Genomic DNA, 27223 nt, shown 5'->3' with positions numbered 1-27223 from the left:
TATTTGTATAATGCAATTAGCTAGACTATATAGCTCGCCAATAGCTGCCCTACATAATGATCTCACATTTAACACAACTGTAGACGCAATGCTATGCTAAAATTCTGTGGTTGGTTTCAATCAAAGGGCTGCCTATATTAATTCAGAAAATGTTCCATTGTGTTAATTTTGGCGACAGTCTGGCCTGCTCATATGGCGCACTCTGTGGATGGAGAGGGGGTGCAGTGATTCAGCCCACTGGGGCCGTAAAGTTACTACTGGGAGCCTGGAGAGAGGAGAGAGCTGTGGGAGGGAGAGCTGCACTTTGTCATTGAAATGATGGAGATCTCGATGACAAAAGCGCTTAGCAGGTGGAAGCAGGCCGCCCCGGGGTCCACCGAAAACCGTCGGGAAAGCTGCCCGCGCGCCACTTACAAAAGCAATCACAAAAGGGAAAGTTTCTCCCCTCCCCCGTTCGGTGCGACAGCCGGAGGAATGCTCCTGATCCTGCGCGCGCCGGGGTCGCGGGCGTTTGTAAAGGCATGCGAGCATCTGCCGCCTCCCTCTCTCATTATCGTTCTGTTAGCTCGGCTCTCTCATGAGGAAAGGAAAGGCTTGGGGAGAGAGCTGGGTGAGTAGGGAAGAAGCACGGGTCTCTTCCGTGGGGCCTCGTGACAATGCTTGTTGTTATTCATCCGCTGCAAGAATCGTTGTGGTAACTGTGGGGGGGGGGGGGGGGGGGGGGGGCTATTGGCTATTGCCATAAGACACGTGCAGCAGAGCGGGTATATGTCTCACACGAAGATGGACACGGTTGTATAAATAGTTACAATAGTTTCCTCTGTCATTCAAGGTGGACCACGCAGAGTCTATGACAACTTGTATCAACATTTACACCAGGAATGCTTTCTTTGAAGACATTCCCATGACTTGGTTCAAATGAATGGCATGGAATTAGTCAAGTCTTTCATCATCCCCAGATACAAAGTTTTTACATATGCATTACTACACAATGCATACCCAAAATTTCATTAATGATGTCATGTTTTAGTGACATCAAATGTAGAATCATTTTTGAATGTATATATCTGAGTAGAGTCACACAGCCTACATAAGTCACACAGCCTACATGTGTTGTAATCTGTGCCTCAGTGTCCATTCCTTGGTCCTTATAGAATCACCAGTCTGGAGACAAGGCAGAAGGGCCCAAACAGATAACACTATCTGATATTGTTTTATGTCTGTGTGGGCTTCTGCTTGTCCTTTCTTTATAATAACACTGCACCCCCTCACACACCCTCTCTCTTCTCACCCTCATTCTATTCTATCTTCTTTTCTTAGTCTACCTTGTGTTCTGTTTCGTTGTGTTCTTGAACGTAGCGTTGTTTCGTTGTGTTCTTGAACATAGCCCTGTCTTTCATTTTTGTTCATTGTTTCACCTGTGTTTGTTACTCACCTGGTCTCATCGGCTCCTTATTTAGTTCAGTTCATTCTGTTTGTGCCTTCGTGAGGTATTGTTTGTTTTGACTCTACTAAGTCTTTTCCTAGCTCGGTTGTGAGAACCAGTTATAGCCATCAGTCTTAGTTTTGATTCGCCTGCCTGTTTGCCTACCTGTGTATGACAATTGCCTGCCTGTGACCACGATTCCTGCCTTCTGCGAAGGCGAAATAAACACCTGCCGCGCTCTGCGTGTGAATCTACACCTTTTCTCCCTGAGTATTCATTACAAGTAGAAATTAAGGTATTGCTTCATAGATGTTCACTGACACTACACTCTTAGAAAAAAATGGTTCCAAAATAGTTATTCTGCTGTCCCCATAGGAGAACACTTTTTGGTTCCAGGTATAACCCATTTTGGTTTCAGGTAGAACCATTGTGCGTTTATTTGCAGATTGGGGACAGGTGGAGCTGATTGGGTCATTAAGGTGACAAGTTGCACCTGGGTTTGGGATCAACTAGGAAATAAAAGTTCCTGGTGCCCAGTTCTGGCTCTCTCTCTCCACAAGCACCATTTTGTTTTGTGGTTGATTATGTTTTTTGATTAGGTGCACCCTTCAACACTTACACACATTTTACCTTCATGCATCTCCATTACACCCCTCACATGCCTACTTTCAAACTTCACAGGTTAGTTTTCCTTTGTAGTTTTATACTTTGATAGTTATTTAATAAATATTTATTTTACTCCTTAACTGCCAATGTGTGGACTCCCTTGCTTGTCACCATCTAAGAGCCAGGTTGTGATACATGTGCAACTCTCTGTGGAAAGGGTTCTACATGGAACCCAAAAGGGTTTTACCTGTAACCAAAAGGGTTCTACTTGGAACCAATATTATCCAAAGGATTATCCTATGGGAACAGCTGAAAAAGCCTTTTAGGTTCTAGATATCACCTTTTTCTCTAAGATTGTAGTGGGGAATTATGTCCTGAGTCATGGTTGTTCAGTGGCACCAGTGATGGATTCTAAATAACCAAATATCCCCACCACACCTCTGCTTAACCATGCGGTAGCTGAGAAACAGTAGCTGTGTTGTGTTTGTTGACCACTTGTCCCTTATTAGGCCCCATGGTCTTGGCTGTGGTTACTGTCTCATCTATTGGATCCCTTTACTACTGTGCTGTCACTCTGTGAAAGTCCCTTATTAATTGAGTTTATTCAACCTAACGGGCCTATATTCAACCTTTAGGACTGTCTGAAGGACCTCGTTGAGTCTGTCTGATAGAACAACAGATGTGTCGTGTGGTGTGGTGTGGTGCAGGGCTCTACGTGGTACAATTTTGGTCGCATATGCTCCTAAATATTTTGCTGTGCTACCTGGAATTTTAGTTTGGGTGCACAAGTGCCATAGAAAAAAATACCCCATATAACATTTAGTGGAAAAGAAAGAAAGGAAAAGGGAGAGCTTCTTCAGGAGATGAGCTTCAAAGGTAGCTAGAATTCATATGTAGGCTACATCTCTGTCTTAAAAATCACATTTTCTGGTGCACCTTAACCCTATATTTTGTAATTGCTGGCAATTCGTATCATGAATATGTCTAATATTTGTGATTGTGCTCCTAGATTTCTTCATGCGCTCCTACATTTTTCAACTTAGGAGCACATATGCTCCTTGTAAAAAATGGCAGCGTAGAGCCCTGTGGTGTGGTATGTAGTTTGTGTTATGTGCCTGCTGCTGTTCATGTGTGGTTTACTTTCTTGGGTTTGAATAGAAAGTGTTGTTCTGTAGCCCTTCACTCTTCAGGTCTGGATACAAAGAAAACACTAAAAGAGAGATGGCAATAGACTAGTCCTTGGTGTGTACACAAAGAAGGCCTTTCAAAATGACTTCTCCTCATAGGTACAGTACCAGTCAAAAGTTTGGACACACCTACTCAATCCAGGGTTTTTCTTTATTTTTACTATTTTCTACATTGTCAAATAATAGTGAAGATATCAAAACTATGTAATAACACATATGGAATCATGTAGTAACCAAAAAAGGGTTAAACAAATCAAAATATATTTTAGATTTTAGATTCCTCAAAGTAGGGATGCTTTGCCTTGATGAGAGCTTTGCACACTCTTGGCATTCTCTCAACCAGCTTCATGAGGAATGCTTTTCCAAAAGCCACATATGCTGAGCACTTGTTGGCTGCTTTTCCTTCACTCAGCGGTCCAACTCATCCCAAACCATCTCAATTGGGTTGAGGTCAGGTGATCGTGAAGGCCAGGTCACCTGATGCAACACTCCATCAAATCAAGTCACATGCGCCGAATACAACCTTACAGTGAAATGCTTATATACACGCAATTAACCAACAATACAGTTTTTAGAAAAATACAAAAATTACAACAAATAATTAAGGAGCAGCAATAAAATAACAGTAGTTAAGCTATATATAGGGTGTTCCGGTACAGAGTCAATGTGTGGGGGCACCAGTTAGTCGAGGTAATTGAGGTAATATGTATATGTAGGTAGAGGTAAAGTGACTATGCATGGATAATAAACAGAGAGTGGCAGCAGCGTAAAAATGGGGGGTGGGGTGGGGACAATGAAAATAGTCTGGGTAGCCATTTGAAGCTGTTAAGCTTCGGGCGGCAGCGTAGGCTAGTGGTTAGAGCGTTGGACTAGTAACCAAAAGGTTTGTAAGATCGAATCCCTGAGCTTATAAGGTAAATATCTGTCATTCTGCCCCTGAACAAGGCAATTAACCCACTGTTCCTAGGCCGTCATTGAAAATAAGAATTTGTTCTTAACTGACTTGCCTAGTTAAATAAAGGAAACATAAAAAATAAGCGTTTTTGACCTAGATTGGCGCTCTGGAACCGCTTGCTGTGCGGTAGCGGAGAGAACAGTCTATGACTAGGGTGGCTGGAGTCTTTGGCAATTTTTTGGGCCTTCCTGGTATAGAGGTCCTTGATGGCAGGAAGCTTGGCCCCAGTGATGTACTGGGCCGTACGCACAACCCTCTGCAGTGTCTTAAGGTCAGAGGTCGAGCAGTTGCCATACCAGGTGGTGATTTCGATGGTGCAGCTGTAGAATTTTTGAGGATCTGAGGATCCATGCCAAATCTTTTCAGTCTCCTGAGGGGGAATAGGCTTTGTCGTGCCCTCTTCACGACTGTCTTGGTGTGTTTGGACCATGATCGTTTGTTGGTGATGTGGACACCAAGGAACTTGAAGCTCTCAACCTGCTCCACTACAGCCCTGTCGATGAGAATGGGGGCGTGCTCGGTCCTCATTTTTCTGTAGTCCACATTTATCTCCTTTGTCTTGATCTCGTTGAGGGAGAGGTTGTTGTCCTGGCACCACACTGCCAGGTCTCTGACTTCCTCCCAATAGGCTAACTCAGCGATGTCAGTGATCAGGCCTACCACTGTTGTGTCATCTGCAAACTTAATGATGGTGTTGGAGTCGTGCTTGGCCATTCAATCATGGGTGAACAGGGAATACAGGAGGGGACTGAGCACGCACCCCTGGGGGGCCCCTGTGTTGAGTATCAGTGTGGCTGATGTGTTGTTACCTATCCTTACCACCTGGGGGCGGCCCATCAGGAAGTCCAGGATCCAGTTTCAGAGGGAGGTGTTTAGTCCCAGGGTCCTTAGCTTAGTGATGAGCTTTGAGGGCACTATAAACGCTGACCTGTAGTCAATGAATAGCATTCTCACGTAGGTGTTCCTTTTGTCCAGGTGGGAAAGGGCAGTGTTGAGTGCAATAGAGATTGCATCATCTGTTGGATCTGCCGTGGCGGTATGCAAATTTGAGTAGGTCTAGGGTTTCTGGGTTAACTTTACTAAGGGTAGGGGGCAGCATTCAACATTTTGGATGAAAGCGTGCCCAAATTAAACCGCCTGCTACTCAGGCCCAGAAGATAGGATATGCATATAGTAGATTTGGATAGAACACACTCTAAGGTTTCCAGAACTGTTAAAATAATGTCTGTGAGTATAACAGAACTGATACGGCAGGCGAAAACCCGAGGAAAATCCAACCAGGAAGTACTATTATTTTGAAGGCTGTTTTTTCATTGTAAGCCTATCCACCATACAAAGACTTAGGACCCAGTTTACAATCTCGGTGTCTTCCTCTACATTTGGCCGGTCTTTAGGCATTGTGTCAAGCTTTTACTTTGAAAAATGAGGGAGATACAGCACTTTCAATCAGTGGCCAGTGGAAATTTCCATTCATCAGCCATGCGCCCTGATCGGGAACGCGCCTTTCTTGTTTCTCCTTTCCTATTGACAAAGCTTTTGTCCGGTTGAAATGTTATTGATTATTTATGACAAAAACAACCGGAGGATTGATTTTAAACATCGTTTGGCATGTTTCTACTAACTTTTATTGTACTTTTTTAAAACTTTTCGTCTGGAATTAGTGCACGCGCCTTTTATTACTGGATTACTGGACAAAACGGGCGAACAAAAAGGAGGTATTTGGTCATAAAGAGGGACATTATCGAACAAAACAAACATTTATTGTCTAACATGGAGACCTGGGAGTGCCACCAGATGAAGATCATCAAAGGTAAGTGATTAATTTTAATGCTTATTCTGACTTTTGTGACACTCTCCTTGGCTGGAAAATGGCTGTATGGGTTTCTGTGGCTAGGTGCAGACCTAACATCATCGCAAAGTGTGCTTTCACCGTAAAGCGTTTTTGAAATCTGACACAGCGGTTGCATTAATGGTGTTGATGTGAGCCATGACCACACTTCATGGCTACAGACGTGATTGCTACAGGTCTGTAGTAATTTAGGCATGTTTCCTTGTTGTTCTTGGGCACAGGGACTATGGTGGTCTGCTTGAAACATGTTGGTATTGCAGACTCGGTCAGGGACAGGTTGAAAATGTCAGTGAAGACACTTGCCAGTTGGTCAGCGCATGCTCGGAGTACACATTCTGGTAATCCGTCTGAACCTGTGGCCTTGTGAATGTTGACCTGTTTAAAGGTCTTACTCACATCGGCTACAGAGAGCATGATCACACAGTCATCTGGAACAGTTGATGCTCTCATTCATGCTTCAGTGTTGCTTGCCTTGAAGCGAGCATAGAAGTTATTTAGCTCATCTGGTAGGCTCATGACACTGGGCAGCTCGCGGCTGTGCTCCCCTTTGTAGTCTGTAATGGTCCCACTAAGCGCAAACCAGATAGGATGACCTATTGCTGCAGAATGCTGGGGTAGCCATGCTGGTTTAGTGTGCCTTGAATTCTAAATAAATCACCCACAGTGTCACCAGCAAAGCACCCCCACACCATCACACCCCTTCCTCCGTTCTTCATGTTGGGAACCACGTGTGCAGAGATCAACCGTTCGCCTACTCTGGGTCTCACAAAGACACGGCGGTTGGAACCAAAAATCTAAAATTTTGATTCATCAGACCAAAGGACAGATTTCCACCGATCTAATGTCCATTGCTCGTATTTCTTGGCACAAGCAAGTCTCTTCTTATTATTGTTGTCTTTTAGTAGTGGTTTATTTGCAGCAATTCGACCATGAAGACCTGATTCACGCAGTCTCCTCTGAACAGTTGATGTTGAGATGTGTCTGTTACTTGAACTCTGTGAAGTGTTTCTTCGGGCTGCAATCTGAGGTGAAGTTAACTCTAATGAACGTATCCTCTGCAGCAGAGGTAACTCTGGGTCTTCATTTCCTGTGGAGGTCCTCATGAGAGCCAGTTTCATCATAGCGCTTGATGGTTTTTGCGACTGCACTTGAAGAAACGTTAAAACTTCTTGACATTTTCCGTATTGACTAACCTTCATGTCTTCAAGTAATGATGGACCGTCATTTCTCTTTGCTAATTTGAGCTGTTCTTGCCATAATATGGACTTGGTCTTTTACCAAATAGGGCTATCTTCTGTATACCACCCCTACCTTGTCACAACACAGTTGATTGGCTCAAAAGCAATAAGAAGGAAAGGCACACCTGTTAATTGAAATGCATTCCAGCTGACTACCTCATGAATCTGGTTGAGAGTGTCACGACTTCCGCCGAAGTCGGTTCCTCTCCTTGTTCGGGCGGCGTTCGGCGGTCGACGTCAACGGTTTTCTAGCCATCGCCGATGCACCTTTCATTTTTCCATTTGTCTTGTCTTGTTTTCCTACACACCTGGTTTCAATTCCCTCAGTATTAGACGTGTATATAACCCTCTGCCCCCCCCCCCCCCCCCCATGTCTGTGTGTGGAATTGTTTGTTGTTTGGTGTATGTGCACGCTAGACTGGTTTGCGCTGGGTTATGTCAACCCATATTGTGTTTAGTGTTCTTAGTGCCGTGTGTTTTGTTCGCCGAAATTAAAGGCTCCTTTGGCTACCCAACTTCTGCTCTCCTTCCCCTGACTCCCTAACAGCCAGTTACGCATACCTAACAGAGAGAGTGCCAAGAGTGTGCTAAGCTGTCATCAAGGAAAAGGGTGGCTACTTTGAAGAATCTCAAATATAGAATATATATTTGTTTAACACTTTTTTGGTTACTGCATGATTCCATATGTGTTATTTCATAGTTTTGATATCTTCACTGTTATTCTACAATATAGAAAATAGTAAAAAAATAAAGAAAAACCCTCAAATGAGTTGCTGTCCAAACTTTGACTGGTACTGTATGTATTTGAAACAAATACCATGCAAAAGATTTAGTACTGAGATTCCCTGTCAGCACATCAATTACACGAATTACAAAAGTTTTCAGCGACTCTGAGAAAGAGCATAGTGCCCGTCAAATGCATAGCAAGTATCGGGATTATAATGGCTTCTTTAGTCTGTGTCAAACACTACTTGAACTCCTCCAGTCGCCAACAGAAGCCTATAATATTATAAGTATCATACAGAGACAATATGACTAATATGATGAACACAGAAGGAGATTATATGTGGGGTTCCACCCTGCATTCATGTTGTGACGGCGCAAAGCCCCTCTCCCTGGTCAACACACATCTGGCATATGGTGTGCTGTTACCCGATCACTACAATATCTCATGCCCGCTTTTCATATCGCAGACAAAGATATCCTGTGTCAGCCAGAGGTGCCCCAGTTTAATAGCTGGGGATCTTCTCTTCCCACATCACTCCCCTTTTCTCTGTTCCACTCTCTCTGTCTATCTTCAAAGCAACATTTCTGAGGATTTCCAACAGTTGTGGAACAATGGGAACATGTTGTTGTTCGTAATAGAAAGAAAGATCCGATTTCAAATCCTCTTTCTTTGCTTGCTTGCGCTATTAAGTTACAAATAAGTGAAGACAGATTGACTTCCCCTTTCAAAATGAATGTTGATTAAGGATAATACACGTCTAACCGTGTTAAAATCAGACTGCCACGTTTCCGTAACTTCCTCCTTAGGCGGTGCTGTTAAATCCTAGATAGCTTGACAACTATCTAGATGGAAGTGTGCCATCTCAATAGATAGCAACACAATACTCCTATTTAAAGTGTCTCAAAGGTGGGGGATCAACACATGCAGCCAGGACAAAGAAACAACAGCCAACAACCGCAATGTAGTGGTTCTTTGCTGACCCGTGCTGCATGTGTTTGAGAAGAGAAAGAGTGAACAATAGCTCTTCTATGTGGGTTGGTTGAATGTTCCCCACATGCAGGGTCTCGGGGTGACATATTTTTGGGGGTGTTCATTCATTAGGGAAAAGATTTATTACCCCCCCCCCGTCCCCCGTCTCCCCCGTCCCCCAAAAACAGATGTGAAGCAGTCGAGACGCAGACTCTTTTTGGGGGGTGCTGATGCTGCCTTCTCGTTGGGCTGTGTTGCAGGGGCTAACGCCACGTGTTCCTAATTCTGGGCCCTTTCCGTGGAAACTTTTATGGATCCCCAGATCGCATTTCTCAGAGCTGCAGAAACATCCCCCTCTGTTGTTCTATGAGGTTTAGGGTGGTGTGAGCCATAGCCTGGGACCCATTTATCTTGAAGGGTGACGTCTAGCCACAACCCTTGTCCTTTAACTTCAGTTTGTAGTCTATTCCTGCAAGGAAGGAAGAGATCCCAGCACGAACACATTCAACTGTAAAACAATGATTTTTGGATTGAATGTGAACTGCTGCAGTCTGTTTGAAGCCCACTGGATTGATTTGATGTATTAAAGATGTTTATTTCCGCACCACTTTATATCCTTTAAGAGTTTAGACAAGCCAAGTCAAAACTCATGAACCATTTACTTGTCGAAATCACATATAGCAACTATTGTGTGCTTAAAACGAGTAAGCACTAAGAAAGTGCTTCGATTCGGCAGCTCTGTTTAAGGTCCCTAGCATCCTCAAAGTATGTAGCAGTACTCACTTCAGAAGGAGCTACACAGTCACAGCCACTGCAGTGTAACTCTCTCCTATAAAGCTAGTAAGCTGGTGGGGCTCTATTAGTTATTACTGCAGGATCTTACTTTATGACCGCAATTAAGCAGGCCAGACAGTAAAAACATGACTTGTGTTTATTATCTGTCCTGGTGGTGTGGAAGGGAAGGGGTACATATTACACGCCTCTGACTACAGGAGCATAATGGCTTCTAGACCAGTGGTTTATCTGAAGAACTCTGCCTGCTCGGGTTCATTGGGGTTGAGGAACAGAGGGGGTTTGTGTGTATGTGTGTATGTAAGTGCGTGTGCGTGTTTGAGTCACTTGACAAACTCTGATCGCTCCGGAATTTGCCGGCTAACGACCCCTCGGTTATCCCCAGGGTGTATTTGACATCCTTCAGTACTGAGATCCAGGGAGGAAATCAGAGTCTGTCTTTTTAAAGTCAGTCAAGTCAGGGAAAGGTTTTAATCAAACACCATTAAGGAGAGGGAGGCCGTCGATGCTTTGGTGCGTGTTTGGCTCCACGCCAACTCTGCCATTTTACCTCAGGGTTCCGCAGAATTTAGGTTCCCCCTTAAAACAACAACTCAAAGTCATATTTACTTCTAGTCCAGACCTTGACTGCTCTCAAAAGTCGCTCCAGATAAGTAAAAGTAACATGTAAAGGCAAAAAGCAGATACATGTTTTGAATAGAAATTCGGTATTTGGGAGTGAGTACACGGTACAAATGAAAGTAAACAAGAGTTCTGACAGCCAAAGAGTCTTGAGCGTCAACAGAAATGTGTGTGTTACAGAAATGTGTGTTTTCTACAAACCCTCTGAGAGGAAGAGCATCAGCAGCCCCTGTGTTAATGCTTAACATCGATGTAGCTGCTGAACAGCAGGAGCAGATATATAGTGGCAACGTCACTCTGATGAGAGAGAACATTAAAAGCAGCACAGATACACATTATAGCTGCAAACCCTTAGCATTGGAATAACTTATGAATCATTCATAAGCATCCTGCTGTATGACGTCTTAGTCTGAGAGAAGGGGAGAGAGATTTAGCAAATTTGCATTAAACGAAAGTTGAAATGTCAAACTACTAAGCGTTGCTTTATTGGCGAGGACTTGCCAACCCTTTTCCTGTGTGCGAAGGAAAGAGCTGGAACGCGTATGCTAATTGATTGTCTGATGGGCTATTAATTCAAATCAGAGCTCGCACCGGATAAATAAAAATAACTTTCAAAACACGCTAATGATCTGATTTTACTGGCCTGCTCTCCTTGCGAGTGTTCCTCGACGCAGACTCAAGGCACACATGCACACATACACACACACACAGCCTAGTCCCAAGAGTCTCATCAGAACCCTCTCTGAGAGAGAAAGAGTAAAAAGAGAGGGAGCGAGAACGAAGAGAAAAGCAACAGAGGAGGCTAGTTTGCGTAGACGTGTTTCAGCTAATGAAAGACAACACTAATTACACTGCTAGTGTTCATATCCATTACAAAGTTCTACTGATCAGGCATTACACCTTATTCATTAGTCTTGTCTGGTTCCCCATTTCTCTATTCTTCTGTTCCCTCCATCTCATTCTCCTCTTTCTGTCTCCCGTTTCTCCCCCTGCTGATGCTTCCTCCTTCTCCCGTTGCGGCATGGAGGTTGAGAATATCCTAATATCGGTATACCAATCCTCTTTATTAAACAGTACATGCGGTAGATATGTTGTACTTGTTTGGCTAGCCACTCATTGACTGTGCAGGCAGACAGACATGCATTTGTCGCTGTCAATGACAGCTCTGATGCATGTCAACGCACAGTCCTACATTTCTACTCAGGATCAATGAATTACCATGATTAGATGCAAGAGGAATATATTTGAATCTCAGTAGAGCACTCAGCTGTTGGATTGCTACAGATGGATGGCTACCGATGCAGATGGATTTCTACAGATGTCTAACACAGTCTACCGTCCCCTTCTCTCTCCCAGGCCTCTTCAGGCCTCTCTCCCCTCCTGCTGAGGGATAAGTGACACTCTGTCTCTCTCCATGGTGTCCAGATGCTAATCCATCATTGTTAATGCCAGGCCAGGGACTATGGTAATAAGTAACTCTCCCCCTACCCCAGCCCCCCTCCCAACACACACACTGACTTTTGTGACGGCTCGGGTCCTTTGTCAGGCCGCTGCTGACCCCCTGACCCCTCGGCCCTCCTCCTATGGGAACAGGAGGAGAGGAGACAACAGGGGATCTAGCACATAGTCACACACACACACATACAGACATACGCACACACACACATATGCACACAAACAGGCATATGAGCACACACAGGCATACGCACACACACATGCACACACGCACCACACACCGGTACAGAAAGTTCACTCACACACACAAACATTCACACACACCGACTCACTCACTTATGGACACACACACACACACACACACACACACGCGCGCGCGCGCACACACACACACAAAAACTGACCCAGAGGATTACACTCACACACACAGACACACTTTCACACAAAGACACTTGTATGCTGACACAGTCACTCATCTCGTTCTTTCTCCCTCTTCTTTTCTTTCTTTCTGTCGTTTTTTTATTTGTGGGGGGTAAGATCCTTCCAAGTCATTAGTAAGCAGAGTGTGTTGAGCAGGAGATTAAGAGAGACTCTTTTTAATTAAAAGCTAGAGAAAGAGAGACGGGGCGAGATAGCAGACAGACAGAGAGAGAAAAGAGGGAGAGAAAGAGACAGAGACATAACATTAAACTAGTTTAACTCCAGGCTCAGTCAACTGAATACCCCTCACACAACTGAACTTATCCTTCAATCAGTCTAAGTCAATCTGTCTATCTTCCTATTGTTGATGTCTGTGAGAAAGAAAATCCTGTGCAACAACATTACATTCCCAACTGATGAACATTTGAAGAGGCCTCAGAGCCAAGATTACACATGAACTCTCTCCGTCAACGACAAACCTGGCATGTTCTCTCCCGCTGCTATCAACATTTGTTTTTTAGCGGAGAAGGCTGAACATGTGGCCTTGATTTTTTTTCAACTCTAGATAGCCACATTCCTAAATGGAACACGAGTGTTTAACATCTTCGAGTTAGAGAATGCTTTAAGGAAATGAATCGGCGGTATTATAGTCTATATTCCTCTTGGATTCACTCCGAGTGGAACATTGCAGGAGATGATCAGAACTTCTGGAGAGGAAAATCAAACAGGAGGATCGGACTTAAAGAAGGGTGTTGCCGTAGAGCATATTTTGAATCACACTACTTTCCATCAAACCGCCATCAAAACAACCAGCACAACACTGACCTCCTTTCTACCTTTCTGTTCTTCCTGTTTTTGTATCTTTGTTTCTTAAAAAAAAAGTTAGTGTGCATCACTTTGTCTGGGTTGGAAATGACCGTCCGGAATTCTGTTTTTACAAGGGTTAGCTAATGAGATGGATATTTTAGAGGGAATTTTAGCATGGTTTCCTTAGCATTGTGAGATTAACGACAAGGGTTCATTTGTAGGGTAATTACAGTGCCTTCAGAAAGTATTCATAACCCTTGACTTATTACCACATTTTGTTGTGTTACAGCCAGAATTCAAAATGGAATAAATCGTTTTTTTTCTCTCAACCGTCTACACACAATACCGCATAATGACAACGTGAAAACATGTATATAGAAATGTTAACACATTTATTGAAAATTAAATATGGAAATATAAAATGTACATAAGTATTCACACCCCTGAATGAATGCATGTTAGAATCACCTTTGGCACTGATTACAGCTCTGAGCTTTACACACCTGGGTTGTACAATATTTGTACATTATCTTTAAATTCTTCAAGCTCTGAAGTCTTGCCAAAGATTTTCAAGACGATTTAAGTCAAAACTGTACTGTAACTAGGCCACTCAGGAACATTCAATGTTGTCTTGGTGAGCAACTCCAGTGTATATTTGGCCTTGTGTTTTAAGTTACTGTCCTGCTGAAAGGTGAATTTGTCTGCCAGTGTCTGGTGGAAAGCAAACTGAACCAGGATTTCCTCTAGGATTTTGACTGTGCTTAGCCCTTTTCCGTTTTTTAAAATGTTTTAATCCAAAAAATCTCCGTAGTCCTTGCCTATGACAGCATGATGCAACCACTGCCATGCTTGAACATTTGAAGAGCGGTACTCAGTAATGTGTTGTGTTGGATTTGCCCCAAATGTAATGCTTTGTATTCAGTACATAAAGTGTATTTTTTTTTTTTTACTTTAGTGCCTTATTCCAGAAAGGATGCTAGTTTTTGAAAATTGTATTCTGTACATGCTTCCTTCTTTTGAATCTATCATTTAGGTTAGTATTGTGGAGTAACTACAATGTTTTTGATCCTTCTTCAGTTTTCTCCTATCACAGCCATTAAACTGTTTTAAAGCCACCATTGGCCTCATGGTGAAATCCCTGAGCGGTTTCTTTCCTCTCCTGCAACTGAGTTTGGAAGATCACCTGTATCTTGTATTGACTGGGTGTATTGATACACCATCCAAAGTGTAATTAATACATTCACCATGCTCAAAAGGGATATCCACTGTCTACTTTTCTTTATTTTTACCCATCTACCAAAAGGTGCCCTTCTTTGCGAGGCATTGGAAAACCTCCCTGGTCTTTGTGGTTGATTCTGTGTTTACAATTTACTGCTCGGCGGCGGGATCTTACAGACAATTGTATGTGTTGGGTACAGAGATGAGGTAGTCATTCAAATATCATGTTAAACACTATTCTTTCACACAGAGTGAGTCCATGCAACTTATTATGTGACTTGTTAAGCTAATTTGTACTCCTGAACATATTTAGGCTTGCCATAACAAAGGGGTTGACTATTATGGGGTATTGTGTGTAGGCCAGTGACACAACATTTCAATTTTATACATTTCAAAATCAGGCTGTAACACAATGAAAAAGTCAGGGGTGTAAATACTTTCTAAGTCTTATTGGTCTCTATTTGTGCGAAATCATGCAGACCTGTCTACTGCATCATTGTAAAGATAAGATCATCTACCATGATAAGATAGCATGCTTGTGAGTAACCTTTGTTCAACTCTAATCATTTAACTTTCTCTGTTGTAGAGAGAGAGAGAGAGAGAGAGAGGTCCTATATCCACACATAGGTCTAGTAGTAGTAATAAATGATGTCCTCTCACATTTCCGTGTTGTGGTATGGTGTACTCTGATGAGAAATGGGTTGAAGAAACAGTAGGATAGGAGAGTTGGATCTTATCTGGGTAGACTGAAGTTGGTCAAGATCTGGACTGGAGAGGATGTTCTGTAAAGGACAGGGCCCAGTTACTGTCTACCCATTGTCTTACTGAAGTACAGGCGCTATGCAGTTTGTTTTCATTTGGACCTTACTTACTTCATGCAAATGGATTGTGAGTGGGAGTAGTAGTATGACAAAGCATCTGATGTTATTGGAGCTGCACATATAATCCTCTTTGCCTGTGTTTTACAATAGCTCTGAAAAGATGAGACAACAAGATGAGATGTCAACAACAGACAGGATAGCGTGATGTTAAAAGAAACATAGATTGGTAGTGACGCTGTACAAAGCAATGGTAACTGTAGAGCTGAAACCTCTTTAAGCCTTCCGCATGCTTCGGTTCGGCTGGCGCCTAGCAGAACCTGGCTATGCAAACCAAACGAGTGTGCTCATATACAGTGCTCCCTTAAAAGACCTTCGCTTGAAATACGAGAAGAAACAGCAATAGTACTGTTTGTCCATTTTGAGATGCTGTAGCAAGTATACGCTTCCTCAAAATAGTCCGAACTAATCTGAGATAACTCAAGAAATCTGTCTTCAATTTTTATGTTTTTGTTTAGATCTTAGTCACGCAATTTCACATCTAACTAAGATGGTTGGTGCAGTATTTCTTAGTCACGGGGTAAGTTGAAATAAAATAAAATGGAAAGGGTTCAGCATTGCCCTGCAGCAGACAACTTCACACAGCAGCCAGAGTGAGAGTGAGGGAGAGAGGAGGGGGAGCAAAGTTAGAGGGAGGGGAAAAGAGAGGGAGAAAGAGCAAGACAGCAGTTAGAGAGATATGGATAGAGGAAGTTGAAAGAGAGGCGAGAGAAAGAGAAGAGAGAGGAGAGAGAAAAAGAGCAGCGAGGGAGAGAGAAAGAGTGCAGAGAGGGAGACAGAGAAAAGGAGATCAGGGGTCTGAAGTTCTGATCAGTAATTAGTGTGCAGTCTCTCTCTCTTTATCTAGCCGAGCAGCGCTAGTCAGCTAATCAGCTCAGCAATCAGCCTATGTGTGTTAGCACTACAATTCATTCCACTCCATTTGCCCCTCGCTCCCCAACCCTCCTTTTACATTCTGTCACTCCTTTCTTCTCCTCTCCTTTCTTTGGAAGGAGACACCCCGTGAACAGGCTGTCGGCTTGGCGCTCACAGAAAGGGGGTTATATTTCAAGGCGACCAACACCACCCAGTAAAGGGGAGGGGGGGCTTACACACCATATACGCACACACACACCCCCACCATCTAAGCACTTAACCCGACTCCCCCCCACCTCTTTCTCTTTTTCCTTCACTGTAAAAATAAATCAATCTCATCTGTAGCCTCTAAGGCTCTCTGGCTCTCTCTTTCTTTCTCTCATTCCCTCTCTTTCTCTCTCCTCTTTCACACAAACACACTTCGGGGAGCTAGCTGTTCAAACAACATTTTGTTCCATTACTCTGTGTGTATGTAGAAAAGTTTCAGTTCCATTACTCAAAATAAAGGAATGGTGTTTGAGATTTCCCGTCTACCCTCCCTCCCCCCTCCCTCTCTCTCTCTCTCTCTCTCTCTCTCTCGCGCTCTGTCCCTCCCTCCAGATTGACGGTCAGAGAAGATGCAGCAAGCTAACAGTGAGTAAGCCAAATGATTATTCACAGGCAGAGGTCCCCCCCCCCCTCTCTCTCTCTCCTTATTTCTCTCCCTGGGCTGGGTTGTGGTCCCAGGGCCTGGCCTGCCATATGTCTGGTGGTAGAGCAGGCTGGCTGGGGCGTGATATGAGGTTTCACCCGGGAACAAAGGCAGGCCTGGTGCTCAATGATGTCTATGAATGTATGGGGTCACATTGACAGAGCTGGGGACAGGGGAGGAGGTAGGGGGGAGGCAGGAGGAGGTAGGTCAGTGTGTTGTCCCGATTTGGGGAGTGGGGGATTCTACGTCAGCCTCAGGGATGACAAGGTGGATGACCCCCCCCCTGTCCCTTCACCCCTACCTCTCACTGCCCCCCCCCCTCTCTCTCTTACACACACCCCTTTACTGACTCTGTTTCTTCCATTCTCATTATTTTCTCTCTATTCACATGGCTGTCTCCTTTTGTCCTAACAAAGTTAAGTCCAAAAGTTGTGCGCAGGGTGATAGAGGGAGGTGGCAATTGCAATGTGTGCATGTGTGGGCAATGTGTGCATGTGTGGGTTACTATCCAAATGCAATCCGTTACAGTTGCTAGTTACCAGTCCAAAACTGTAATCAGTAATGTAAGGTTTGGATTAGCCAAACTCAGTAACGTAATCTGATTACTTTCAGTCACTTTTGGATTACTTTCCCTTTAAGAGGTATTATAAGAAGACAGAAAGGATCCATCAAACACATTTCGTGTTTCATCATAGTGGTATCTGACCTGTGGTCAGACTCAATCAGGTGGAGACTTAAACATGCACCTTTATTCAATGCTGAATTGAATGTAATTTATTTTTTTCAGCAAACATCCTTTCTGAATTTAAAAGTAATCATCTAGTTTGTGTGTGTGTGTGTGTGTGTGTGTGTGTGTGTGTGTGTGTGTGTGTGTGTGTGTGTGTGTGTGTGTGTGTGTGTGTGTGTGTGTGTGTGTGTGTGTGTGTGTGTGTGTGTGTGTGTGTGTGTGTGTGTGTGTGTGTGTGATCATGTGAATGTGTGTGGCTGTTGCAGTGGGACAGAGGGGCACAAAGAAGCACTGTAGAGTCCACCAGCTGGACAGATGATTTAAAGCTATTTAATAGTGTATGGAGACACAGTTAAAGCACACGCACACAAACACACACGCACACACACACACACACGCTCAAACGCACACATATGACACAGGCCATTTCTCCTAACCTTTGAGTTTGAGCTGACCAGATTATTATCCCATGGCCAAGCAGCTTCTCTTTATAAAGTTACTGATGTCCACTTCTCCTGTGTCTGTCTCCATCAGTTAGGAACGACATCACGTAGACCCTATAAACCCAAGCAGGGGTCCCAGGCTATTTACCTGCCCACTTTTTATGACTTCAGACAGAGAGTTATTTGTCCTTTATGAGTTTCCACTGTTGTCTCTGTCTGGTTAGAGTCTGAACGGGAATTATCCATGCAATAAGATGTGTTTTCCTTATGAAAAGCATGGAAAGCTCTTCATAAACAGCGCACACAGTGCCTCTAGAAAGTCAAATCAAATCAAACCTTATTTATCACCTGCGCCGAATACAATATGTGTAGACCTCACCGTGAAATGCTTACTTGCAAGCCCTTAACCAACAGTGCAGTTCAAGAAAGAGTTAAGAAAATATTCCCAAATTAACTAAAGTAAAAAAGAAGTAACACAATATAATAACAATAACGAGGCTATGTACAGGGATTACCGGTACCGAGTCAATGAGCGGGGGTACAGGTTAGTTGAGGTAATTTGTACATGTAGGTGAAGTGACTATGCATAGATAATAAACAGTGAGTAGCAGCAGTGTAAAAAACTAATGGAGGGGGGGACAATGTAAATAATCCGGTGGCCATTTGATTAATTGTTCAGCAGTCTTATGTCTTGGGGATAGAAACTGTTAAGGAGCCTTTTGGTTCTAGACTTGGCGCTCCGGTACCGCTTGCCGTGCGTTAGCAGAGAAAACAGTCTATGACTTGGGTGACTCGAGTCTTTGACAATTTTGGGGGTTTTCCTCTGACACTGCCTAGTATATAGGTCTTGGATGGCAGGAAGCTTGGCCCCAGTGATGTACTGGGATGTACGCATTACCCTCTCTAGCACCTTACAGTCAGATGCCGAGCAGTTACCATACCAGCCGGTGATGCAACCGGTCAGGATGCTCTCGATGGTGCAGCTGTAGAACTTTTTGAGGATCTGGGGACGCATGCCGAATCTTCTCAGTCTCCTGAGGGGGAAAAGGTGTTGTCGTGCCCTCTTCACGACTGTCTTGGTGTGTGTGGACCATGATAGTTTGTTGGTAATGTGGACACCAAGGAACTTGAAACTCTCGAACCGCTCCACTACAGCCCCGTCGATGTTAATGAGGGCCTGTTTGGCCCGCCTTTTCCTGTAGTCCATGATCAGATCCTTTGTCTTGCTCACGTTGAGGGAGAGGTTGTTGTCCAGGCACCACACTGCCAGGTCTCTGACCTCCTCCCTATAGGCTGTCTCATCGTCGTCGGTGATCAGGCCTACCACTGTTGTGTCGTCACCATCTTAATGATGGTTTTGGAGTCGTGTTTGGCCACGCAGTCATGGGTGAACTTTGAGCACAGGAGGGGACTAAGCACACACCCCTGAGGGGCCACAGTGTTGAGGATCAGCGTAGCAGACATATTGTTGCCTACTCTTACCACCTGGGGGCGGCCCGTTAGGAAGTCCAGGATCCGGTTGCAGAAGGAGGTGATTAGTCCCAGTGTCCTTAGCTTAGTGATGAGCTTTGTGGTGTTGAACGCTGAGCTGTAGTCAATGAACAGCATTCTCACATAGGTGTTCCTTTTATCCAGGTGTGAAAAGGCAGTGTGGAGTGTGATTGAGATTGTGTCATCTGTGGATCTGTTGGGGCGGTATGCGAATTGGAGTGGGTCTAGGGTATTCGGGAGGATGCTGTTGATGTGAGCCATGACCAGCCTTTCAAAGCACTTCATGGCTACAGACATGAGTGCTATGGGGCGGTAATAATTTAGGCAGGTTACCTTCGCTTCCTTGGGCACAGGAACTATGGTGGTCTGCTTGAAACATGTAGGTATTACAGACTTGGTCAGGGAGAGGTTGAAAATGTCAGTGGAGACACTTACCAGTTAGTCCACGCATGCTTTGAGTACACGTCCTGGTAATCCGTCTGGCCCCGCGGCTTTGTGAATGTTGACCTGTTTAAAGGTTTTGCTCACATCAGCTACCGAGAGCGTTATCACACAGTCGTCCAGAACCACTGGTGCTCTCATGCATGCTTCAGTGTTGCTTGTGTTGAATCGAACATAACATTTATTTAACTCGTCTGGTAGCCTCGCGTCATTGGGCAGCTTGCGGCTGGGTTTCCCTTTGTAGTCGGTAATAGTTTTCAAGCCCTCCCACATCCGACGAGCATCAGAGCCGGGTGTAGTAGGATTCAATCTTAATCCTGTATTGCTTATTTGATCGTTCATCTGAGGGCATAGCGGGATTACTTATAAGCGTCCGGATTAGTGACCCACTCCTTGGAAGCGGCACCTCTAGCCTTTAGCTTGATGCGGATGTTGCATGTAATCCATGGCTTCTGATTGGGATATGTACGTACGGTCACTGTCCACATCACTTATTGAAGAAGCCGATGACTGAGGCTGTATACTCCTCAATGACATTTGATGAATACCGTAACATATTCCAGTCTGTGCTAGCAAAACAGTCCTGTAGCGTAGCATCCGTGTCATCTGACCACTTCCGTTTTAAGCGAGTCACTGGTACTTCCTGCTTTAGTTTTTGCTTGTAAGCAGGAATCAGGAGGACAGAATTATGGTCCGATTTGCCAAATGGAGGGCGGGGGAGAGCTTTGCATGCGTCTCTGTGTGTCACGCCCTGACCATAGTTTGCTTTGAATGTTTTATGTTTTGTTTGGTCAGGGTGTGATCTGAGTGGGCATTCTATGTTGTATGTCTGGTTTGTCTATTTCTATGTGTTTGGCCTGATATGGTTCTCAATCAGAGACAGGTGTTTTGCGTTGTCTCTGATTGGGAACCATATTTAGGTAGCCTGTTTTGTATTGTGGGTTGTGGGTGATTGTCCATGTGTAGTGTTTAGTGTCAGCACTATTTGTTATGAAGCTTCACGGTCGTCGTTTATTGTTTTTTTATTAGTTTTGCTGTTTTGTGTTCTCTTTCTATTAAAAACAAGATGAACACATACGACGCTGCATATTGGTCCTCGGATCCTTCAAACTTTTCCTCCTCAGACGAGGAGGAGGAAGACAGCCGTGACACTGTGTGCGGAGTAAAGGTGGTCTAGAGATTTTTCCCTGGTTGCACGTGACATGCTATTAAAAATGAGCTAAAACGGATTTAAGTTCCCCTGCATTAAAGTCCCCGGCCACTAGGAGCGCCGCTTCTGGATGAGCATTTTCTTGTTTGCTTATGGCCTTATACAGCTGGTTGAGTGCGGTCTTCGTGCCAGCATCAGTTTGTGGTTTTAATTAGACGGCGACGAATAATATAGATGAGAACTCTCTTGGTAGATACTGTGGTCTACAGCTTATCATAAGGTACTCTACCTCAGGCGAGCAATACCCCGAGACTTCTTAAAATATTTGACATCGCGCACCAGCTGTTATTGACAAATAGGCACATACCCCTGCCCCTCGTCTTACCAGATGTAGCTTCTCTGTCGTGCCGGCGCATGGAAAATCCCGCCAGCTCTATATTATCCATGTCGTCGTTCAGCCACGACTCGGTGAAACATAAGATATTTCAGTTTTTAATGTCCCGTTGGTAGTATTCACACCCCTTGACTTTTTCCACAATTTGTTGTGTTACAAAGTTGAATTCAAATCGATTTAATTGTACTTTTTTTTCAACAATCTACACAAAATACTCTGTAATGTCAAAGTGGAAGAAAAATTAATTGTAACATTTGTTAAAGAATATATGAAGTAATAAAACACTAATATGTAATAAAACACTAACATATCTTGATTAGATAAGTAGTAACCTCCCTGAGCCAATACATGCTAGATTCACCTTGGGAAGTGATTACAGCTGTGTCTTTCTGGTTAAGTCTCTATGAGCTTTGCACACCTGGATTGTAACAATTTTACACATTCTTCTTTTAAACATTCTTCAATCTCTGTCAAGTTGGTTGTTGATCATTGCTGGAGAGCCATTTTCAAGTCTTGCAATAGATTTTCAAGACGATTTATGTCAAAACTCTAACTAGGCCACTCAGGAACATTCAATGTTGGTAAAAAACTGTGTTTTAGTTCATTGTCCTACTGAAAGGTGAATTTGTCCCCCTTTTTCTAGGATTTTGCCTGTACTTAGCTCTATTCCGTTTATTTTTATCCTAAAAAACATACCCATAACATGACGCAGCCAGTGATGTGATATGTTGGATTTGCTCCAAACATAACACTTTGTATTCAGGATGTAAAATATATTTCTTTACCACATTTTTGGTAGTTTTACTTTAGTACCTTCTTGCCAACAGGATGCATATTTTTATTCTGTACATGCTTCCTTCTTTTCACTCTGTCAATTAGGTTAGTATTGTGGAGTAACTACAATGCTGTTGATCCTTAGGTTTCTCCTACCACAGCCAATAAACTCTGTAACTGTTTAAAAGTCACCATTGGCCTCATGGTGAAATCCCTGAGCGGTTTCCTTCCGCTCCGGCAACCGAGTTAAGAAGGAAGCCTGTTTCTTTGTTGTGACTGGGTGTATTGACACACCATCCAAAGTGTAATTAATAACTTCATTCAATGTGTGCTTTTTTATTTTGACCCATCTACCAAAAGGTGCCCTTCTTTTGGAGGTATTGGAAAACTTCCCTGGTCTTTGTGATTGAATCTGTGTTTGAAATTCATTGCTCGACTGAGGGACCTCACAGATAATTCAATGTGTGGAGAGGTGTGAAGATTTACTATCGTTAAAGTTTTTATTTCAGTGTAGGTAGTAAGCTTCCCACAGTTTGACTTGAGAGCAGCCGTAAGGAGAAAATGTTATTTAGTCATTAAAAAAGGTAGTCATTAAAAAATTATGTTAACACTATTATTGCACACAGAGTGAGTCCATGCAACTTATTATGTGACTTGTTAAGCACATTTGTTGTCCTGAACTTATTTAGGCTTGCCATAACAAAAGGGTTGAACACTTACTGACTCAAGATATTTCAGCTTTTCATTTTTAATTAGTTTACATTTCAAAAAACACAATTCCACTTTGACATTATTGGGTATTGTGTGTTGGCCAGTACAATACATCTCAATGTCATGCATTTTAAACTAAGGCTGTAACACAAAATGTGGAACAATGCAAGGAGTGTGAATACGTTCTGAAGGCACTGTATCAATGGCCAAGGACTTCATTCAGTTTGTTTAAGTTAGACTAGATGATAGTTCGACTAGATGATAATTAGACTAGATGATAGTTAGACTAGATGATAATTAGACTAGATGATAGTTAGACTAGATGATAATTAGACTAGATGATAGTTAGACTAGATGATAATTAGACTAGATGATAGTTAGACTTGATGATAATTAGACTAGATGATTGTTAGACTAGATGGTCAAGCAAGACATATTGACTATGATCTAAACAGCTACCTTCTTTCTTATGTCTTATTTAAAGTACTGAACAAGCCCTACTGAAAGTTCTACTGTAAGCCCTACTGTAAGTCCTACTGTAAGTCCTACTGAAAGCCCTACTATAAGCCCTACTGTACGTCCTAATGTAAGCCCTACTGTAAGTCCTACTGTAAGTCCTACTGTAAGTCCTACTGAAAGCCCTACTGTAAGTCCTAATGTAAGCCCTACTGTACGTCCTAATGTAAGTCCTAATGTAAGCCCAACTGTACGTCCTAATGTAAGCCCTACTGAAAGCCCTACTGAAAGCCCTACTGAATGCCCTACTGTAAGTCCTACTGTAAGCCCTACTGTACGTCCTACTGTAAGCCCTACTGAAAGCCCTACTGCAAGCCCTACTGTAAGCCCTACTATAAGTTCTACTGAAATCCCTACTGTAAGCCCTACTGTAAGTTCTACTGTAAGCCCTACTATAAGTTCTACTGAAAGCCCTACTGTAAGCCCTACTGTAAGCACTACTGTAAGCCCTGCTGTGAATCCTACTGTAAGTCCTACTGTAAGTTCTACTGTAAGCCCTACTGTAAGCCCTACTATAAGTTCTACTGAAAGCCCTACTGTAAGCCCTACTATAAGTTCTACTGAAGGCACTACTGTAAGCCCTACTGTAAGCACTACTGTAAGCCCTGCTGTGAATCCTACTGTAAGTCCTACTGTAAGTTCTACTGTAAGCCCTACTGTAAGCCCTACTATAAGCCCTACTGAAAGCCCTACTGAAAGCCCTACTGTAAGTCCTACTGTAAGTCCTACTGTAAGTCCTGCTGTACGTTTTACTGTAAGCCCTACTGTATGTTCTACTGTAAGTCCTACTGTAAGCCCTACTGTAAGTCCTGCTGTAAGTCCTACTGTAAGCCCTACTGTAAGTTCTACTGTAAGCCCTACTGTAAGTTCTACTGTAAGTCCTACTGTAAGCCCTACTGTAAGTCCTGCTGTAAGTTTTACTGTAAGCCCTACTGTAAGTCCTGCTGCAAGTCCTACTGTAAGCCCTACTGTAAGTTCTACTGTAAGCCCTACTATAAGTTCTACTGAAAGCCCTACTGTAAGCCCTACTGTAAGCACTACTGTAAGCCCTGCTGTGAATCCTACTGTAAGCCCTACTGTAAGTCCTACTGTAAGCCCTGCTGTGAATCCTATTGTAAGCCCTACTGTAAGTCCTACTGTAAGCCCTACTATAAGTTCTACTGAAAGCCCTACTGTAAGCCCTACTGTAAGCATTACTGTAAGCCCTGCTGTGAATCCTACTGTAAGCACTACTGTAATAGCTTGTTATTTGCTTTTACATACCTATTAACTTTTCTCTGTCTTTGGATTCTTTGTCTGAGTTTTAATGTGGAGACACATCTGGATAGAGTTGGAGAGACAGAGAGAGAAGTAGAGGGAAAGAGAGAAAGCAAGAGGGAGAGGGTGAGACAGCGAGAGAAAGAAGTGTTGATTTAACTGAAGCAGCAGAGTTCCTTTGTGAGAGTCTGTTGGAGCTGGATTTGGTTTATTGGGACTGGGAACGGGGGTGGAACAGAGGGGTGGCAATGTTTGAGAATATTTCCTTTGGAAACTGTTGAAGCCGAGCGCTGTCTTGAAGCCACAGCAGCAGTCGCCCCCCTCTCTCTTCTCTATGCATACCTCGCTCCCTCTCTCTTGTGGAGAGCTGGGCAGAAGCAAAACAATGAGCCCTTTTATCCTCCACCCCTAGCTTTCTCTCTCTCTCATCCCCTCTCACATCTGTTTACATGGTCTCTACTCACCACTCCAGCCCCCCCCCCACTCCCCCTCTGTCCCCCTTCCTAACCCAAAGACTGAGGAAGGTCCAGCTCTCTCCATTTGTGTTACTCCTCAAAGACTCTGTAGTGGCTAACCACACCCCCAGAAACAAACTGCAACCGCCACATCCCTCTATTCCCTATGCCACTGGACACACATACATACGATGGAACACACACTAGAACCTCCATTTCAACAGTTGTGGTCTCTGGCTCGGGAACAATTCTCTTCCCACACTAAAGTGAACTTCCTTGACGCATGTAAGACCAGATCACTTTATTGTTCGAAACCACAAAGATCTTCATTGGAAGTTCCCCTGAATGTTCAGATGTGTAAGGATCAGGATGTTGCGAAAATGAACATCTGTAGTTATTCACTGTCCCACCTCAATGTCTCCTGTCACTGACGTAGGACGGTTAGTTCTGATTGGTCAGCATCATTTAAAGAAATAATGCACCCCAATGCTTCCTCCACCACCACTAACCCACACCCACACACACACTCCCCTGCACCACTTCTGAGACAGAGCAGAGGAGCTAAATGAAGATGAATGGAGAGCATCTGATAGAATAAAGCGGAGGAGAGGAGGAGAGGCAGACTCAGACCTCTTTATCCTTCCTGTAACACAAGTGTTTATATTTCCATTTTAAAACGACTTCAACTCGGGTATTTAAACATGGAAAGTATGTTCAGCTCAACTTCTGAATTGAAATGTAACTGATTGGTTCTGACTCTGCTGGTCTTTGCAACACGCACAGCTTCCATCTGGCTAGTACTGTTCGTGTATGTGTTTGCGTGCGTGTGTGTGTGCGTGCGTGCGAGAATCTTAATGGTTTCCCGGCCGGTCCTTCATGTCTCAGAACCCAGCACCCTGTTGATCATGGTTTCTCAGTGTGTCCATGTGTGTGCGCCATGAACACTCCTGACATCACTCAAAGCAAATATTTGAATATTAACCGTCACCAAGTTCCAGCTTTGTGGTTTTTAAAGAATCTGCCATTTGAGAATAGCATGGAGCCAGATAGAGTCCTACCGCACCCCTCTCTCTCACTCCATTCCCCCTCCATTCCCCCTCCCTTCACCCCCCATATTTATCTTTCCTTTTCTTTCTGCAAGTCTTTTTGTCTGGAGCTCGGGATACAGCAGTTTCTGCTGAATGTGCCGTAAAACCATGAACTTTATAAACTTGTGTGTGTGTGTGTGTTTTTATTGGAAGGCCCGTGTCGAGGTCTGTGGTTTGAAAGAGTCCCTCTAGAACTAGGAGCGAGTGAGAGAGGAAACGAGGGAGAGAAAAGGGAAAGGGAGAGAGAGAGCTTCATGATGAAAGTGATCAAGCTATGGACTCTGTCCCAGACTCTCTCTCCAAATGCACAAAAGCCTGCTGCTTTCTGGGTAATTTCATTATGTGTGTCCTTTTGGTGAAATCTGGTGGTTTGCTAGAAGAACAGCGTAGCTTTGAGGGCTGTGCGTGCACGTGTGTGTGTGCTGTGTGTCTATGCATGCCTGCGTGTGTCTGGGTGTCTGTGCTTGTGTGTGTATAGATGCATTTGTGCTTGCCTGTGTGGGTATGTGGATGCTGTGTGATTAGTTAAATATGGCTAGGTTTAGCCCGTAAGTCCGTTTGAGATCTATTCTTGCCTGGCTGCAGGGAGGCTTAGGAATGCAGTCACAGTCCTATTTGGGAATTCAGGCAGGATGCTGTTGGGACTCTATTTGGAACCCACCAGTTTGGCCTTCTTTCCACTGTTAAGGAAACAGTCACATTGTACTGTAGGATGAAAAAAAGTGTTGTTTATGAACATCTAGCTACAGATGCGCTCTCTTAATTTAACCAGCTTCTCACAGCAGGAAAATAGTCCTGCAGCGACAGGAAATGTGAATTATTATATGTATTATAATTGATATACATTTTTTGTAGGGGTTGATGCATTTTTCATAAGTGAAAATTAAGTCTAAAATGTTTAAGTATTCACCTCCCCCTCTCTTTCCTTCCCATCTCCCCCATCACCTGATGAGAGGAGAGGAGAAATAAGAGGGATAAGAGATCCAGGCCAGGAGCCAGGGTCAGGGGGAGTCCAGCAGGAGGAAGCCCAGCAGGACAGCTCTCAGAGCAAGGAGGGTCAGGGAGGGTCAGGGTTTGTCTAG

The 27223-nt window shown here is 43.7% G+C and overlaps 1 protein-coding gene across 1 annotated transcript; it reads left to right on the top strand.

The window, feature by feature from the left end:
• The first annotated feature begins 330 nt into the window (after window positions 1–330).
• Window positions 331–27223, top strand: LOC129858632 (mucin-2-like). Its single transcript, XM_055927941.1, has 3 exons — window positions 331–560; window positions 23321–24563; window positions 27095–27223. Exons 1-3 carry the CDS (start codon window positions 331–333, stop codon window positions 27221–27223), a joined length of 1602 nt encoding a protein of 533 aa, XP_055783916.1.

Source organism: Salvelinus fontinalis, chromosome 6, assembly GCF_029448725.1.
Source record: "Salvelinus fontinalis isolate EN_2023a chromosome 6, ASM2944872v1, whole genome shotgun sequence".
Classification (NCBI taxonomy): Eukaryota; Metazoa; Chordata; class Actinopteri; order Salmoniformes; family Salmonidae; genus Salvelinus; species Salvelinus fontinalis.
The sequence above is the reverse complement of the archived record's forward strand: the minus strand, read 5'-3'. Positions and strand labels throughout refer to the sequence as shown.

Bases quoted from the DNA above. Each gene is read 5' to 3' on its own strand.
- LOC129858632 (XM_055927941.1), top strand. From the start codon at position 331: ATGACAAAAGCGCTTAGCAGGTGGAAGCAGGCCGCCCCGGGGTCCACC. The intron at 561-23,320 runs GTTAGCTCGGCT...GTACTGAACAAG, and splicing joins CCCTCTCTCATTATCGTTCT to CCCTACTGAAAGTTCTACTG. The intron at 24,564-27,094 runs GTAAGCACTACT...TCACCTGATGAG, and splicing joins GCCCTGCTGTGAATCCTACT to AGGAGAGGAGAAATAAGAGG.